Source organism: Cajanus cajan, chromosome 6 (assembly GCF_000230855.2).
Source record: "Cajanus cajan strain Asha chromosome 6, NIPB_CcT2T_4, whole genome shotgun sequence".
Classification (NCBI taxonomy): domain Eukaryota; kingdom Viridiplantae; phylum Streptophyta; class Magnoliopsida; order Fabales; family Fabaceae; genus Cajanus; species Cajanus cajan.
Window position 1 is genome coordinate 7,054,044 of NC_138522.1, and position 18,706 is coordinate 7,072,749.

An 18,706-nucleotide genomic window follows, 5' to 3' on the forward strand; every position below is an offset into this window, starting at 1 on the left:
ATTTCCTTATTAATCTTTTCTCCTCTGATGACATGTAGAAACGCTAGGTTGTCATGTCAAAATAAGTTATTACTTGTTTGGAGTTTATGAAAATGTACAGAAGCAAAAGCAGATCGTCCTATCAACCCCCACCTACTTATCGTATTGGACCCCATTGATAAGCCCTCCCACTACCTTTTATTTATTTTCTTCCCTCTCTCTTACCTCATCCTCCTCTTTCATCTTTATCCTCTTCCCACTCTATAGTAAAACACTAACATGCTTTTTCTTATACTAAAACCATAATTTAGTCTTTTATAATATTAAAAAGAAATTAATTTAATTTCTCTTTAATTTTTTATTTTAATTTAATTTTAATTTAATTTTAAATTTTTAATGAGAGACTTCTATTTTAATTTTACAAATAACATTAAAAGTTTGAGAAAATTATATCTGTGATTTGTGATTCTTCCGGTCGAGATTCTCACTACCTATTTTCACACCTATTAATCTCAAGTGATTTTCAAGTCGTGAGAATTACAATTGTGATTTAGAATTATAGACGTGATTCTCTCAAATCTTTAACGTCATTTGTAAAATATAGACGGAATTGCATGTTAAAAATTTTAAACTAAATTGAAAAAAAATTAAAATAAAACCAAATTAATTTTTTTAATATTATCAAAAACTAAATTAGGATTTTAGCCTTTTTCTTAATTAACATTTATAAATTTCTATACATCTCATTTTATAAATCCTAAATAAAAGAATATGTATATGTACGTATCAGAGCGTTACATCATAATTTCTATTAAATAATTTTTATTCATTGTGCATAAATTTTCTACCGTTGACACAAATCATTCATTTATATTGACATTACTAATAGTATATTGATATTGATTGTTTATGAGTTTTATAATGCTAATCAAACCAGAGATAATCATCTATACTACTAATAAAAAGTGTATACTCTTAGGCCGTCAATTTTATCTTCTCCCAATTTTGAAAATCATTGCTTTAAATCTCTTAACTAGCTTTTATTTTTAATTAAAGAAATTAACTGTATATACACGTTTTTGTTTTCACAGTAACTACATATACATAATTAACTTTAGCGTTTAAGAAGTTAATTTGGTGTGAATTATAGTGGAAAGAAGAGAAATACGGATTTACGAGAAAGGTGAGAAGATTTGGCAGTATATAAAGTGAGTTAGTGTGATTTTTGGTGGCTGAGCCTCTGCTTCCTCTTTTGATTTTCTGTGTGTTTGTTTGAGATCAGTTCCAGAGAAGGCTCAATTGCTGTATGTCAGTGTACTGCGCCCAGACCTATTGGGGTGGCGGAATCGCTCAGATACCCAACCCTTTGCAATGGCCTCAGCTTCGGAAAAGGCGACGCCACCACACCCACCTTCCGCCTCTTGCTTCTCCTCCGCCCCCGACTCCGCCGCCATTCCCCGCGCCGCCTCCGCCGACCTCCCCCTCATTCGCCCCGTCGATTCCTCCGCCAATGCTGCTAAGGGTACCCCATCGCTTCTCTCTCTTTTTCTCCTCTCATTAAATTAAATAAATTTTAATATATACAATATTCTCAATTGCAGTTCAAAAATATATACTCTGCTTCTGCTGATGCTATGTCAAATCGTACCTGCTAAATGAATCTGTGCTTGCATGTATTCTTCCACGTATGCTTTTCTTCGTGGAAATAATGCTCTCAACACTCGTGTTATGTTTTATAGAAATATTTTCTATTTTTTTCTTTTAGTATATATAACCACCTTCGTCGATATACATATACATCTTTTGCATACTATCCTATATATGCATATATAGGTTTTGGATACTATCCTAAGAAAGTGAACCTTACAAAACCAGGTTATTAGGAAAGATTATTTCTCATTTATAAACATTATTATATACATAGATAGGTTTTGCATACCATCTTAACAAAGTGCTTCTGGAAAGGAGTTGAAAGTGGCTGATTTTGTTTCTCTATCTGTTTTGCTCGTGCAGCTGAATGTGTTGTGTTCTTCCTTTTTTCCAATTAGTTGTTAATATTTTTATGATAGAAAGTAACAGAAATGCTTTTCTCGTTAATTGCTGCTCGAATTGGTTGGTGGTGATTTAAGTCGGGACATAGCACTATAACTATCGGCATTTATTGATGATTTCAAAAAGTGTTTTTAGTTTTTGAGATCATTAATAAACCTAGGCAAAACCAGCACAGCCCATGCCTCGCCACATACAACATCAATCTAGTTGACCCACACACTCGAGTTAGGACCACAATACAGAAGAAGAGAACGGGAGAACATCGCTTATCTGTTTCTGTTTTTGGGTTTTTAAAACAGTTTTCAGAACTTAGTAAATTTTGGATGAAATGTTGATTGTTGAGTAGTGTGAATTTGTTTAGAAAACAGTTTAATCAAAAAGTGAGAAGAAAATCACAGAAATTATTTTCCTATTTCTCATTTTTTTTTTCAAGTTCTTGAATCAGTGATCTGCTTGCTTTCACTTTATTAATATTAGCTAACTGTGTTACTGTATTTGGTGTAATGGTGCACAGGAGTCGCTTCAATGCCAAGGGCCCAGTCAAGCCACCCTTTGGACCCTTTAACTGCCGCTGAAATCTCTGTGGCTGTGGCAACTGTGAGAGCTGCTGGAGCTACTCCTGAGGTTGTCAGCTACACTAAGATTTTTTTGTCTTTAAGTGGATATATTTGTATATTTGGATGGTTCTGGCAATAGTAGACAATTCAATTTGAGTTCAAGTAGTAATAATTTCTGATGTCTTACAGCTTAGAGATAGTATGCGCTTCATTGAAGCAGTTTTACTGGAGCCAGATAAAAATGTTGTTGCGCTGGCAGATGCATACTTCTTTCCACCATTCCAACCATCATTACTTCCAAGAACTAGAGGAGGACCGCTGATTCCAACTAAACTTCCTCCAAGATGTGCTAGACTTGTTGTTTACAATAAGAAATCAAATGAGACAAGTATATGGATTGTTCAATTGTCACAAGTACATGCAGTAACTCGAGGTGGTCATCACCGAGGAAAAGTAATTTCATCACATGTTGTTCCTGATGTTCAGCCTCCAATGGTATGTTGGTCTTTTCCTAGTGGCTTATGATTTCCTTTCTAACCATAGCGTACTACCGTAGTCTTTTGAAAACAATTTAACTCCTTAATGGCAATTTAATTTTGCACAGACAGCCTTAGAAGCAATCACAGAATATGTGTATAACTGGAAACAATCTCTATAGTTGGTTGACTTGCTTTTACTTGAGTGTTTCTGTATGAGACTATGATAGACTCATTTAAATTCAAGCCAAGCGTAGACATTTTTTTTTTACTATTCCTTCATCTTTGCCACACTATCTTTTTTTGGCTAATCCATATTAATCAGGGAAAGAAATTGATCCAAGCTTTGCTTAATCTATGTTTGCTGTACTAACTTATGTATTTCACCTGTTGGTTTTTTCAACACTACAAAGTAAATGGAGAAAACTGCAAGTCACTCCTTCACCATGATTGGGAAGTAATAATGATTGGATTAGTAGAATGGTAAAATCTTTAATATGAAATTGTATTTCCAATTTGTTAGGAAAGATAATCAGAAGTGTGGAGTTTTCAAAAGCCGTTAAGTGATTAATACCTTCATATTTATTATGTCCACATTTTTCAAGCTTCTGCAATTTTAATCTGCTAATTCTCAATTTCATAATATTCTATCTTCAGGATGCTGAGGAATATGCCGAATGCGAAGCTGTTGTCAAAAGTTTTCCCCCATTTATAGAGGCTATGAAGAAAAGGGGTATTGAAGACATGGACCTTGTAATGGTTGATCCCTGGTAATTTTAGTTGGATGTCAATTATTTATATGATAGATCTCTTGAATGAAGATATTGTTATTCTTTCTCTTTGCATTTTATCTATTGAGACTTTGTTCTGCATAATTCCGTTGCAGGTGTGTTGGTTATTACAGTCAAGCAGATGCTCCTGGGAGAAGACTTGCTAAACCACTCATATTTTGTCGATCTGAGAGTGACTGCCCCATGGAAAATGGCTATGCCCGCCCAGTTGAGGGCATCTATGTTCTTGTTGATATGCAAAACATGGTGGTGATAGAGTTTGATGATCGTAAACTTGTTCCCCTTCCGCCGGTTGATCCCTTGAGGAACTATACTTCTGGTGAAACCAGAGGGAGCTCTGATAGAAGTGATATAAAACCCTTGCAAATTATTCAGCCTGAAGGTCCAAGCTTCCGTGTCAATGGGTACTTTGTTGAATGGCAGAAGGTAGAGTCCAAGTTACTTTATTATTGATTTGTCATTGGAAATGTCATAAGAGTTGATTCACTGGAATTTTTAATTACTAGTTGATAATTTGCTACTTGATATATTAGCCGTCGTTGTTCTGTCTTTGTTAACAGTGGAATTTTCGTATTGGATTCACCCCCAAAGAAGGTTTGGTTATATATTCTGTTGCATATGTTGATGGTAGTCATGGGCGAAGGCCTGTTGCTCATAGGCTGAGTTTTGTGGAGATGGTTGTTCCCTATGGTGATCCAAACGACCCACATTACAGAAAAAATGCTTTTGATGCTGGGGAAGATGGCTTGGGAAAAAATGCGCATTCCCTCAAGAAGGTTTTAGTCTAATATATTTGTCCTCTTGTATGCTTATCATTTGGCATTTCTTTCTAATTGGCTTCCTTTTTGTCTGGGGTCAATGTTTGTTGTTACAGGGATGTGATTGTTTGGGCTACATTAAGTATTTTGATGCTCACTTCACAAATTTCACTGGTGGAGTGGAAACAATAGAAAACTGTGTATGTTTGCACGAAGAGGATCGTGGAATTCTCTGGAAGCATCAAGACTGGAGAACTGGCTTAGCAGAAGTCCGTAGATCTAGAAGACTTTCAGTATCTTTCATATGTACCGTGGCCAACTATGAGTATGGATTTTTTTGGCATTTTTATCAGGCAAGTAGGGTATCACATTTTTTTTAGAGATAAATATGCTTTCATCAATGACATTTTAAATCAATCTCGATTTAATTATTGTAAAATTCACAAATACCCAGTATCTGATCACCCTTTGAATTATTGTTAGACTCTGCATGTCTTTACCCTTCTTTTCAGCGTGTACTTTTGGTTGAAGGCACTTTCAGCATTATACATTTTTTTGTGGTTTGCTTTTTCATGAACTAGTATATTGTCTTTTATATTTTAATATGTAATCCTCTAGTCTTATGATATTTAACTCTTTGGAAAACAATGATGTGTGTTTTTCCAGGATGGAAAGATTGAAGCTGAAGTTAAGCTTACTGGAATTCTCAGCCTAGGAGCCTTGCTGCCTGGAGAGTTTCGAAAATATGGAACTATGATTGCACCTGGTCTATATGCACCAGTTCATCAACACTTCTTTGTTGCTCGCATGGACATGTCTGTTGATTCTAAACCTGGTGAAGCTTTGAATCAGGTACTTTGCATTGAATTGCTAAATTTTACCATACTAGGTTATGCTTTAGCAGTTTCTTTCTGTCTCTATTAATGAAGAATAATTTTTTATATAATAGAATATTTTCTGTGATGCCTTAGTACTTGTTATTTGTTGATGAATCAAATAAAGTGGTGATCGTAACAGTCCTGGTGGCAGTGAGTTTTCCTCCCGCAGAGACTTCTAGAGAACTTTAAAGCATATTTTAGCTCTCACCAGTGTCTCATCTCATCCTAAAAGAATTCTTGATTATAATTTTTGCAGTGAACTCATCAACATATATACACAACTTGAATTAAGTGCACTGCTTTTTCCGTTGTGATTTATCAAAACTACCTAAATTTTTATTTCATTTTTCTTCTCAAGAAATTGCAAGTTTGTGACACAGGGCTATATGCTACTACAATGTTGAAATCCCTCGTCGTGATCTGCCTTAGGTATTCAGAAGCCAATTTTACCACATTGTTATTTTAATACTGAAATAACAGAAATGGCTACTTTCATGATTTGTTGGCAATTTTATTTATAAAAAGCTTCCTCTTTCTCCAATAAACTATGTATCATTATTCTTTTCCAAGTACACATTCTTACTCAAGATGTTTGGTAGGTTGTGGAGGTCAATATGAAAGTCGAGGAACCAGGTGAGAATAATGTTCACAATAATGCTTTCTATGCTGAAGAGACTTTGCTCAGATCTGAATTGGAAGCCATGCGTGATTGCAATTCTTTGACTGCTCGCCATTGGATCGTAAGTCTTCTGTGGGTTTTTACAGCCAACTTCTGACTATTGGTGTTGGTAATTTTTTGTTTTGTCAGACTGTTGAATACTTATTTACAATTATGAGAAATTGCTGTTACACATAGCATAAACAATCATATCAGATAAGTGTTTGTTAAGCTTTGAAAATAATTTGGTTTGTCTTATGAAAGCAAGCACATAATGTTAGTAATTCCAAGTAGGTTTCTTTTGACCTAGTGCTAAAAATTTTGCACTTGGTTTTATCACCAGGAAAATACTTGCTGTGGCTTGGTATCTTGTTTTGAACTTTGTTTTAAATGCCGGGCTTTGTATATTACGTTAAACCATGGTACCAACATTTTTTTGACCGAGGCCTGTTAATGTTTTAATAATCCTTCAGGTAAGGAACACGAGAACATGCAATAGAACTGGTCAGTTGACAGGCTACAAGCTGTTACCTGGTGCAAACTGCTTACCATTGGCAGGCTCTGAAGCCAAGTTTTTAAGAAGAGCTGCTTTCTTGAAGCATAATTTTTGGGTAACAACATATTCACGCGATGAGATGTTTCCTGGAGGAGAATTTCCTAATCAAAATCCTCGTGTTGGTGAAGGACTAGCTACATGGGTTAAGCAGAACCGACCTTTGGAAGAAACTAATATAGTCATTTGGTAACTCTCCCTCCTCTTTTTTCCTCACTCGCTCACGCACATGCCTACATAATTTCATGAATTCCTCGCTGTTTATACTTGATGTTTTACAAAATTTGTAAAGCTAAATTAGTCATCTCTATTTGTATCAGTTAAACTAGCATATAAAGTATGTAACTGCATTGGTGTATATTTGGAATCAAATAAAAAATGTGGATCAATACTTTCTCTCTATATCTAAACCATGTTTTGATGCACATCTTGGATCCTCATCCAATATCGAATCACATTAATTGATGGAGAAACTACTTTTTGTTGCTTCTATTAGATGTGAAGAGAGAGTGCTGATCCATGTTTTTTATTTGGTTCCAAACACACACAAAGAGTAGCTTCTTCGTCAAGTGATGTGATTCTCGCCTGGATGTGACTTGTCCTCAATCAATATAACCTATTCAGATTTTTGTATGTTGTTTTATTGAAACATTGTCAAAATAAGTTTCTTCAATCTTCATTTCTTCTCCCGTTCACTCTAATGTTCCACCCTACCCTCAACATGTTTTCACTTTTCACATTGCGTCCTCTCCATACTAATTGTGTTGTCTTCAGGTATGTATTTGGAATCACACATGTTCCACGTTTGGAAGACTGGCCTGTTATGCCAGTAGAGCACATTGGTTTCATGCTCATGGTAATTACTTGTTTCAGTTGGTTGATTTTTTCCCTTGACTTTAAGATGATGAATTGCGTTTTTCGTCGTCAGCAATTGTTGCCTATGATCTTTTTGCTTTTTGGGGCTTTTTGTGTAATTTGGTCTTACTACTTTGTTGTCTAACCTAGGAAGCTCCCTTGTTTTGTGCAGCCTCATGGATTTTTCAACTGTTCCCCTGCTGTGGATGTTCCGCCAAATGCATGTGAAATGGATTCTAAAGATAATGACATTAAGGATAATGGTTCTTCCAAACCAATTCCTAGTGGGTTAACGGCAAAGCTTTAGGAACTTGTCCCCACAAAGTTATGGCTCATTGCTGCTGATAGGGAGAAACACACGTACTATTTTGCATCAACTGAAATATGAAGTTTGAGCACATTATATTTTTTAAATTAGAATATTAATAAATTCAATCGTGATTTCGTGTATGTTGGAAAGCTTGCTGCTGGTAATATTCGTTTCATTTTCTTTGTACCTGAGAATTCTGGTTTCAAATTTGACTCTAAATTTTAGTTATAAAAAAACAAAATTGACGAAGTGCTCGTAATAAAGCTATCGATATGAAGTACTATTTGGTTTGAAAAATGGTTCGTTACTGCGGTGCTGTATCAGGATTCGAGGAATCTATTATTGTCATCGCCTGCTTTTGTTGCATTTTCACCATATAGCTCGGATTTATGATTATTTTTTACACAAGAATTATTTTTACCGAACCCTTTTGACGCCCCGAAAGAGCATACTTTTGTCGCACTCAAATATAATGTCCCGCAACAAGGCGAATCAAATTTTCAGCAGAATTGTTGGATACGTGTGAGAAACTAAAAAAAAATTGAAAATTTATTTACCAGTGTATGTCATCTATGTCGCAATGATACTAATGATAGTAAAGTTATGTATAACATTAATATTTAAGGAAGACAGAAAAAGTAATGTTTACATTTTTTAACACTATTTTCAGCATTACTTATTATTAGTTGGAATTCATGAAGATATTTCTAAATATGCAAATCTAATTCTTCATTTAGTGGTTTTTATTCTCAAATTAGTAGAATTTACATAAACTTTAAAAGCTAATTGGGTTATTTTTCATTTTTTTAAACTATAATATGTGTGTTTACTATAGATTGTAAAAATAATGTCTAATTTCTATTGAGAATTATGAGCACATACAATACAAGATGAGTATGATTTTTCTAACATAATTTTTTCTTTCTATATTTAAGGTTAAAAAATATATTAATGTATTTATTTCTATGAATTTTTTTCTTAAACATATAAATTAAGTTTTGATACTATCAATATAAGTCACCATGAATAGAAATAATCTAGAACTTTATTTTTTATTTATTGAAAATTTAAAGCTTGATAGTTGGCAACAAAGAATTAATGTGTATATGCAACACCATGAGATATATAAAATTGAATCAAGCCCGTAGCTAATCATAGAAGTTACCCTCACTACAAAAAAAAATAACCTATGCCTACAGACACTTTTACCTATAGTCTTGAATTTGTGTAGGTAAAATTAAAAAAAAAATTTACCTACAAATATTTAATGTAGGTATAACTCAAAAATCTATACCTACTTTTATTTGGTATAGGCAAAACTCAATACAACTTAAAGCTCTTCTACTAATAAATTGTCAATGTACACTATAAAAAATTATGGTTTTTTTTTTCTGGCGGTTTCAAATAACCGCCGCAAAATATTATAATTCTTGTACCAAGTAATGATATTTTCGATGGTTTAAAACCGCCACAATTTTTAAATACCTGCTTTACCTTTTTATGTTACACGTGGCAACCATTTTTTTATATTATTTTTAAAAAATTAAAAGCTTGATGAAGCTAGTGAGACGTTCGCTGTATTCACACAAGCACACAGGCAGAGCAGAGCACCCATCCATCCGTAAACTTTGGCTCTTTTAGAGAGAGAAAAAAATAGACCGCCCTTGATCTCGAAGGCGTTCCTGAAAGACGGATGAAAGAGGCGGCTAGAAAGCCGAGAGGCAGGAGACATCGTCGTGTATCGTGGGCAGTGGGTTCAGTTCCCACGCGGGGCAGAACGTTCATAAGTAGAGCTGCTCCTGCAATTCCAGGGAGTCTAAGGTTACAGAAGCGTTTGCCAACTTTGATAGGTAAACGCATTTCAAGCAAATAGAGCAGTGGGTGATGCACTGCACTCGAAGGGGGATCCATGCGAGGAAGAGGAAGAGCGCGAGGACGAAGGGGATGGAGTGGGCTCTGTTATAGATGACACCTGAGGAAGATTGCATTGATAAGTATGAGCAATTTCATCTGTATTATTCTATCATCCTTTAGAAGGTTTTTATGTGTAAATTCGAAAAGGGGAATATGATGTTCAAGAAGTGCTGTCATAAACTTGATCACAAAGGTGAAACCCTAATCCCAATTCTCCTTCTGTGATATGAATTTTTGTGTTGTAGATTGGCTTGCTTTTTAGATTTAAATCTTCAGAAATTTCCTCCTCGCGGTGCTGATGGTACGTCTTAATCTCAATATCCCTCTATTTTATCTTTAATTTTTAATTTTTTAATTGCTTCTCCGAATGATTGATCTTTTTTAGGCACTAATCTTTTTTATTTTCATTTGGTGTACATTATCAATTTCAATCATTAATTTGTCTCTTTGATGCACAAATTATCTACAATTTCAATATTTCATACTGTTTGCTCATGCATGCCTAACTCCTCTTTTTTCACTTTTTTATCTAAATGAATCTGCAGACTTCTTTCTTCAAATAATTTCACAGGGACAATACCAAAAGCATATGGAAAACTAAAGAATCTCGCTTAGTTGTGAGTGACATGATGTGATACAATTTCTTTTCCTCATTTTATGTCTTTGTTGAATTGTGAAATAACACAACATTTTCTGTAGTAGGATAGATGGGAGCAGTTTATCTACGAAGATACCTAGTTTTATTGGGAATTGGACCAAACTTGATAGATTGTGAGTCCCAATCTTGATTCATCCATGACATCTTCTATGTTGAAGAATGAAATAATATTATACTATCATATCATGCTTAACTTGCTTTGTATTATCTGAGAAAATATTCTTTTGGTAGGGATTTGCGGGGCACATCCTTGGAAGGCCCAATTCCTTCTATCATATCCGACTTGACAAGTTTGACAGAATTGTGAGTAATTTCTCCTTTTAAGGAATTCCAAATTATTACATTTTGTCTGCATTTTAGGAATGCAATTTTCAATCAAGTTCTGCTCAAGGATAAAGCTGCTAAAGCTTAAGTTTTAGGAATTATTGGAAACTTGAAATTACCTCTCCTTACATTGTAATTGTATTGTTAGAATTTTCCTATGGCATGTGCTATTACTTCATCATAGTAATCATCTCTTTTATCCTTTCAGAGATTTGAGCTCCAACAGGTTGACTAGTCCGATCCCAATTCATTTCAAGACTTGGAAAAATTGAATTACTTGTAAGTGAACACTTTTATTCTACTTCCTACTAATAATTTGATCTCAAAAATGTTGGTTACTTTTTCTTAATTAATTTTCCTCAGTGATATAATGAGACATATGTCCATGACGGATGCAACTTTCTGACTAAAAATTCTCTAAGCGGACGAATTCCTGATTGGATAGTGAACTTAAAACAGAATGTGTAAGCATATTTCCTTGAATTTTTTCCACCCCTTTAATTGCATACTTTAGGCTCACTTGTTGAAATTTAGCTTATACTTTTCTTATGCTTAGTCTTGAGCACTCATTAAATTATGAAATTTAATCTCATTCTATGTTCTTTCAGTGATTTATCTTTGAACAATTTCAGAGACTTCTGCATCTAGTTGCCAGATTTTGGATGTGTAAGCTTCTTATTGTTTAAAAATGATTTAAGCATTTCATTTATATTATTGCTAATTATGGTATTATTATTGAACAGGAATATAGCTTCCAGCCACTCTCCCTCAGCAAACACTTCGTAAGTTCCTTCTTGTGTTCTAGTTTTAATTCTACACCAGCTTTGAATCATCTTTTGAAACCAACTTTCTATATTGTAGAATATCTTATTTGAAGAGGAACCTACCTTGTTCAGGAAAACCCAGGTGTGAGTGTCTCTAGACTCAGAAAATCGATCATGTTTTCATAAACTATGATGCCTTTGTCAATGAAATTATGATTGTTTCATTTTGAAGTAACATGAATGAGAGAAATTTTGTTTATTTTATTTTTTCCCTGCTTTTGAATTTAGGATAAATATGTTTTTAACCCTAAACCCTCAAATTAAAAATTGATCTTTTCATCTCTCTAATTTCAAAAATCCTTGTTTTAACTCCATAAGTCACTAATAACATGACTAAAAGCGACAAATTGATATAGGTGAGTTAATTGAAATTGAAATAATTAAATTTTTGATACTTCATATTGACAACAATCTTTTTTTCTTTTCTGTTATTATAATGTTATGTGTGATTGGATGAATAGAAGGCTTTCATATATATATATATATATATATATATATATATATATATATATATATATATATATATATATATATATATATATATATATATATATATATATAAGCATTGGGATATAATGTAATGTAACCATTGATTACTTTTTAAATACGGGTAATTATTACTTAATTTTTTAAGGTTGGGGAAATAAAAATAACATAATATGCTTCAGGAAGAAAATATACTTGTGACAAATATTTTCCTTGCCTAAAATGTTTCATTTTATCTATTCAATTTTATTAATTCTTAAATTCTATCTCTTCATTCCCTTCTAAAATGTTACTTTAGTAATTAAAATGCATAATTTAATTTCATAGTACATGATGATGATAATTATCATAGTGTTGTAAAATTGACATCTTTCATATTTTTTTTAGGATTGGTGAAGGATTTACATGCAGTGGATCACTATAGATGACAATACTTACAGGATGACATTTATCAATGCAATATGTTTTCCTTTTTTATTTCTAATTAACAAATTTAACATCATGAATTTGTCATTTTTATAACATAGTTTGAATACTTATATTTCTAGCTTTATGAACAATGATACTTGAAATATAATACAAACATGATGTTTAGAATAACATGATAACAGTTATCGGTTGTTGACACTAATATAGAATCCCAATATTAGACTAGTATGTGAATAAGTAAAAGATTTTCATGTTATTCTAATATAGATCAAAAAACAACTTTTTGTCAAGTCATCTACTTATCTTTTCCTTTTTTTTCTTCCAAAAAAGGAAGAGTGAATATTATAATATGTTTTGTATATATAGTTTTTATTATTTAATGAAATTTAGCTAGAACAAAATATTAAATTAAATATATCAATATATCAGTTAATAAAATTTGACTTTTTTTTATACTTTAATGTCATTTTTTGTATACAAGATAATAATAAAATTTGAACTACACTTGTATAGAGTACACATATTCTCTATAAGAGATATTATATAATAATAATAATAATAATAATAATAATAATAATAATAAAATACTTTTACCTACAGTCATAAAATGTAAGTACAACTTAATGGTATTTACCTATAGTAGATATTGTAAATACAAGTCAATGACTTTTACCCACGCATATTGCAAATTGTAGGTAGCTCTTATAGTGACAGTCAAATGTAATTGTAGGTAAAATTATGTCTGTAGGTAAAACTTATAATGATAGGCTATTAGTTGTAGCTATATGCCCCCTCAAAGTTGACAACTTCAATGTCTGTAGGTCAAAGTCCATGATACCTTTACCTATAGAATTTAGATTTTTAGTGACATTTTTTGTGCGTAGGCATAAGTCATTTTTCTTGTAGTACCTCAATGTCACCCCTTTCAAAATAAAGCTCCAAGGCTCTAGCTATCACTTTACAAGATGTGTTCTAATTACATAGCAAAAATAATAAAATAAAAATAATATATATATATATATATATATATATATATATATATAGATAGATAGATTAAGAAATTAAAATAATATTTATTTGATAAAAAAAAAAGGTAACAAGCATCCATTTCCGCATCATTAATTCATTTTCAAATTTGTAAAATTATATAGGTGACGTGAAAAAGAAGCGACATGGATATACGAACTGCAAATCCTTGTAATAGCAAAATTATAATTATGGGAGAAAAAATGATGACAAATTAAGACATTCTAACAATAGAAGACATGATAACGAAATCAATTAAAAATTTGTGAACTAGTTTTAAAGCATACATATACCTCGAACAAAAATAGTAAATCAGTTAGAAAGTTCTACCAAGTTGACGAAAAGAAAACATAATAATATAATTCCGACATGGTTTTGTTGTAAATTTTTTAAATTTTTTTCCCATTGATTTCCTCTGTTTGTATTCATTCCCATCGTTAATGAATTCAACAAATTCATAATGTTGACTAAAAGATCATGTCAATATTTTGTGAAACAAGAGAAGGAGAAAACAAAAGTTGGAAGACAATCTAATTGATATAACAAGGGTTTAAGACAAAAGTGACAAATCAAGAGAAGCTATGGATGATGAGGAAGGAGCACGGTTCATAGAGTACCAAATTATTGAGGATAATCCCAATCCAATTTGGAAAAGTGAAAATATCTTACGATTCTTGCTTCCCCAATTCATCATCTTATTGTTTTTGGTTGTAGCCGCCACTCGTTTAATACATTACATCCTCAGACCTTTCAATCAACCACATTTTGTTGCTGAATTTCTTGTAAGTGCATGTATTTCTCTCATTTCATTTTAGAAATTGTTGAATAGTATGACTTTTTTTTTTTTTTTTTTATGAAAACCGTAAATTACTAACCACAATTGATTTCTTTCATGCTCTTCAATTTTTTAATGGTTTCCACACGAAATTTTACGTGCAAATTAGTAGCATCCCTCTTTCATTTACATGCACGTTTCCGTATATGTACATTCAAAGAAGAAACAAACTTTATCTTTCGTATTAGTCAAAAATTGAATAAAAAAAGGAAGAGAGCCTGGATAGAAATCATGTAGTACCATTGATTTACAACGTTCCAATTTTTCGTGCAAAGCCACTTGTTACAATTAAGCATGGTCAACAATATAGTGTCAAAATTCAGTGAAAGAAAAATGCTATCGATACATTTTTTTTATCGGTAAAAAAATTATAACTACAATAAAGATGATGGGATCTAAATTCTCATATATTTATTCTAACATTTGTCATTACTCACTAGACTAGCTTGGTAGTTTACTTACAATATATTAGTATATTATTAATTCTGATGCTTTTTATAAGAAACAAATATAGTATATTTTATATTATAACTTATTTCATATAAAAAGGATCGGAAATAGTATTAAACATTAGAAAATTTTGTGAGTCTCACTTTTGATTGTATACTAAATGTTTGACTGTTTTGGTAATGTATAGGCTGGTTTACTGCTATGTCCACAAATAACTGATGGAACCCTGTTGAATAAGTTAGCAACACCTCCAAAAACACTTCTTGGTACTGAAACCATTGCTCATGTGGGTCTCATCTACAATATCTTCCTAACAGGCTTGGAGATGAACTTAGACACTGTCCTACTAGCACGAAAAAAGGCCACAACCATTGCTGTGGCTGGCACTCTCATTCCAATGGCATTAGGGTATGCCATATATTCTTTGGCTCAAGTTCTCTACACAACACCTACTAAAGACATGTCATGTTATGGCACAGCTAGTGCATATTTATTTTGGGCTTTGGTTCTTAGTGTCACAAACTATCCTGTTCTTGCCCACATTCTTACGGATCTTAAGATCCTCTACACGGGGCTTGGTAGAGTGGCCATAACTGCAGCCACAATTAATGATTTCTACAATTGGGCAATGTTTGTGTTGTTGATTCCATATGCCACTCACAGTGAAAGGCCCTTTGTTTCAGTGGTTTTGACAATGGGTTTTGTCCTTTTTTGCTACTCGGTGTTACGCCCCTTTCTTAGCCGATTGATACTTAAAATAACGGAAAAAAATGAGTGGGACAATTACAAGTTATCCTTTGTGCTCGTAGGCACTTTGGCTTGTGCACATGTTACTGAAATGCTTGGTACACACTCCATTGTTGGGGCCTTGGTGTATGGCTTGGTTCTTCCTCGCGGGAAATTTGCTGACATGTTGATGGAAAGGTTAGATGATCTTGTCTCTGTGTATTTGGCACCCTTGTTCTTTGTTAGCTGTGGCGTGAGATTCGACTTCCGCAGTTTTCAACTGCACAAATTACATAAAGTGGCCATAATTGTGGTCTTGTCATGCTTCGCAAAGATTTCAAGCATTATAATAGCTACAAGCTTCTATAAGATGCCCTTTCGAGATGGTGTGGCACTTGGAGCGCTTATGAACACCAAAGGCATCTTGCCATTAGTAATGCTAAACATTGCAGTTGACAGGAAGGTATTGGTTGACATATTTGAATAATAACATGTTACTATTGCCAATGCCTTTTCTAGCTATATTTGTTAGTCTTTTATTTATCAACTTAAAGTTACTGAATAGAGTTTAGTTTCTATGCATTGATAGCATATAAACTTATTTTACACTGTTCGGAAACATGTTTATTTACACTAGATCCACATCATGGCAGATGCTACATAGTTTATCTTCTGCATTTTTCTGATGTAAAAAATTAATTAGACTCGCTTCAAGATAAGTTTCCAAATACACTTACACTCTTAACCCATTAAAAATCATAATAATAAGATTTTTAAAGTGGTTATTGGTGAAAGTCAGCAAATATAACATGTAGATTAAAGTCTGTTTAGGTAAAAATCTTCACAAACTCTTATACCATAGAAAAATAAAAAGAAAAACAAAATAATTTTTTTATAAGTACATAAACTAATTTATAATTGTTCTCTTCTATTAATTCCTTCAAAATCTTATTTTAAATTTATGGATAAACTTATTTTAGTTTATGCAGAAACTCTTTTCAATTTTCTTCTATTTTTTATTTTAAAAGTGTTTTTGAATAAAATTATCTGAACAAATTCTTAATCTTTACACTATAACACGTAGAAAGAGCATATAGTATTTTGTATAATGAATAACTCTATCTAATATTATTTTCAGATGATGAGTAGGGATTTCTATACAGCCATGGTGACGGCTAATGTTCTGATGACTATATTGGTGTCTCCTACCATCAACTACATATACAAGCCAAGCAAGAAATTTGAGAAAGACAAGTTAAGAACCATACAAAACTTGAGGGCTGATGCTGAAATTCGAGTTTTGGTTTGTTTCCACAACACGCGGCAAGCAACAGGAATGATCAGCATCCTTGAAGCTTGTAGTGCACCTAATGTTACCCTTTTACATGTGTTTGCTGCTCAACTCATTGAGCTTAAAGGACGTGGCACTGCCTTTCTGGTTGACCTTGACCAAACAAGTTCCCACCAATCATTACAAGCAGACATGGACAACGTCACAAACATTTTCTCAGAATTCGCAAGGGAAAAAAGCCAAACTAGCGTGGAGAATCTCATTGCCATGTCCTCCTATGACACCATTCACAAGGACATCTACAACATAGCAGAAGAGAAACGTGCGTCTTTAATCATCCTTCCCTTTCACAAACAAGTAAGCGGGGATGGTGATCTCGAGGTGTCAAACACTGCATTCAAAGAGATAAACCAAAACGTGATGCAATGTGCACCATGTTCTGTGGGAATCTTGGTTGATCGTGGACATGGTTCACTTTCCAAAGCTAACTTGCGTGTTGCTGTGCTCTTCATTGGTGGCCCTGATGACCGTGAAGCCTTGGCTATTGCTTGGAGAATGGCAAAGCATCCAGGGATCCATCTTTCCTTGGTGCATATTCTTTTGTTTGGAAAAGTTGCTGAAGTGGATACAAATGTAGCATCCCTTGATGAACCTCAAGGGCTATTATCCACGGTTCTAGACAGTGAAAAGGAGAAGGAGTTGGATGAAGAGTATGTGAGTTTGTTTAGACTCATGGCAGTCAGCAATGAGGATTCCATTATCTATTCAGAGAAGCAAGTGCACACTAGTGATGATATTCCTTCAGTGTTTAATGAGTTGGACAAAGAGGGCTATGATTTGTACATTTTGGGACATGGAAAAGGGAGGAACTCTATGGTGCTGTCAAATTTGTTGGAATGGACTGATTGCCCTGAACTTGGGGTTATTGGGGACATGTTGGCTTCAAATAGTTTTGGTTCCTATTCTTCAGTGCTTGTGGTGCAACAATATGGGTTTGGAGGAACAAACTTTAGGACATGCAAAAGAGTAAATTCAAACAATAGGGATGTTGAAGCGCTTTTTGGAAAGCCCGAGTAGAATCAATATGTTGGTGATTATATATGAGTTTTGAAAATGAAAAGGATTAGCTAGGAATGAAATGCAAAGAGGATCGTGCAGCATCAGCTAAGGCATGCATGCATGCAAGAAACTTGAAACTTGAAATATGCAGCGTGCTAGCTGCCCAAGAATTGAGATTGAAATCTCCAAGTCAATCCATAAAACAATTACATTGTGGAGAATTGTATGGATCAGTTGTATCTCTCGCTGTAAATACAAATGTCTAGCATTTTGGTATAACACTTCCAACTTCCAACTCATTTCATGCTATATGAATGACAGAAACTGTTTGAAATGAAATGTAAATGAGTAATCCTTTAGTTTTATTTTTGGATAAAATTTAATTTAATCTTGTAATTAAGTTTGTGTATGTATCATGTTCATATATTGTTTATTTATTATTGAGTACGTAAAATAATTAACAACATATTAAGAGTTAATCTACTCAAACTAATTTCACTTGAAAACTCATGATTTACATTAAATGTCAATAATCTAATTATTGAATCAAAAGTTCTTAATATATACAAATTAAGCTTATAAATTTTTAAGAAATTTAAAAATTATTTAATATTTTATTTCATTAATTTAAATTGAGAGATAATCATAGAAATATTTTATATGCTAATTTGAATTTATATTCAAAGTAAATCAAATAGTTTTAAATTTTTTTTAAAATTTTGTAAACTTTATATATATGAAGAGAGATTCATTTATTACAAGAATAAGTTTACTTAAATTCTATTTAATAACTCATTTTTTACATTAAATTTCAACA

The 18,706-nt window shown here is 32.9% G+C and overlaps 2 protein-coding genes and 1 long non-coding RNA gene across 6 annotated transcripts; all 3 read left to right on the forward strand.

Annotated features, from left to right (window-relative positions):
* Positions 1–1,010: 1,010 nt before the first annotated feature.
* Positions 1,011–8,164, forward strand: LOC109797368 (amine oxidase [copper-containing] zeta, peroxisomal). Of its 2 annotated transcripts, XM_083076629.1 has the most exons (13): positions 1,011–1,162; positions 1,262–1,501; positions 2,546–2,655; positions 2,778–3,083; positions 3,722–3,834; positions 3,951–4,281; positions 4,416–4,631; positions 4,730–4,966; positions 5,280–5,465; positions 6,091–6,231; positions 6,623–6,891; positions 7,477–7,558; positions 7,730–8,164. In XM_083076629.1, the coding sequence occupies exons 2-13, from the start codon at positions 1,351–1,353 to the stop codon at positions 7,862–7,864; spliced, it is 2,277 nt and encodes a 758-aa protein (XP_082932755.1). In that variant the 5' UTR covers positions 1,011–1,162; positions 1,262–1,350; the 3' UTR covers positions 7,865–8,164. The 2 variants fall into 2 exon arrangements, with proteins under 2 accessions (XP_082932755.1, XP_082932756.1); XM_083076630.1 differs by lacking the exons at positions 1,011–1,162; positions 1,262–1,501 and adding an exon at positions 2,280–2,411.
* Positions 8,165–9,426: 1,262 nt separating this feature from the next.
* Positions 9,427–12,673, forward strand: LOC145958923 (uncharacterized). 3 transcript variants are annotated; one of them, XR_014434499.1, is made up of 11 exons: positions 9,427–9,861; positions 10,027–10,082; positions 10,327–10,398; positions 10,484–10,552; positions 10,671–10,742; positions 10,972–11,042; positions 11,127–11,227; positions 11,372–11,429; positions 11,507–11,545; positions 11,625–11,671; positions 12,461–12,673. It is a non-coding gene; the product is annotated as an uncharacterized LOC145958923 (long non-coding RNA). The 3 variants fall into 3 exon arrangements; XR_014434497.1 differs by having other exon boundaries at positions 9,428–9,861; positions 10,481–10,552; XR_014434498.1 differs by lacking the exon at positions 10,027–10,082 and having other exon boundaries at positions 9,428–9,974; positions 10,481–10,552.
* A 1,003-nt stretch (positions 12,674–13,676) lies between these two features.
* LOC109794386 (cation/H(+) antiporter 15) lies at positions 13,677–18,338 on the forward strand. The gene is made up of 3 exons (XM_083076631.1): positions 13,677–14,310; positions 15,001–16,002; positions 16,678–18,338. The coding sequence occupies exons 1-3, from the start codon at positions 14,110–14,112 to the stop codon at positions 17,905–17,907; spliced, it is 2,433 nt and encodes an 810-aa protein (XP_082932757.1). The 5' UTR covers positions 13,677–14,109; the 3' UTR covers positions 17,908–18,338.
* Positions 18,339–18,706: the final 368 nt, after the last annotated feature.

What these genes read in the sequence shown, in the direction of transcription:
- LOC109794386 (XM_083076631.1), top strand. Translation starts at nt 14,110, where the DNA reads ATGGATGATGAGGAAGGAGCACGGTTCATAGAGTACCAAATTATTGAG. An exon ending in ATTTTGTTGCTGAATTTCTT is followed by an intron (nt 14,311 to 15,000) that starts GTAAGTGCATGT and finishes GGTAATGTATAG; the next exon opens with GCTGGTTTACTGCTATGTCC. An exon ending in ACATTGCAGTTGACAGGAAG is followed by an intron (nt 16,003 to 16,677) that starts GTATTGGTTGAC and finishes TATTATTTTCAG; the next exon opens with ATGATGAGTAGGGATTTCTA.
- LOC109797368 (XM_083076629.1), top strand. Translation starts at nt 1,351, where the DNA reads ATGGCCTCAGCTTCGGAAAAGGCGACGCCACCACACCCACCTTCCGCC. An exon ending in CTCCGCCAATGCTGCTAAGG is followed by an intron (nt 1,502 to 2,545) that starts GTACCCCATCGC and finishes AATGGTGCACAG; the next exon opens with GAGTCGCTTCAATGCCAAGG. An exon ending in CTGGTGAAGCTTTGAATCAG is followed by an intron (nt 5,466 to 6,090) that starts GTACTTTGCATT and finishes GATGTTTGGTAG; the next exon opens with GTTGTGGAGGTCAATATGAA.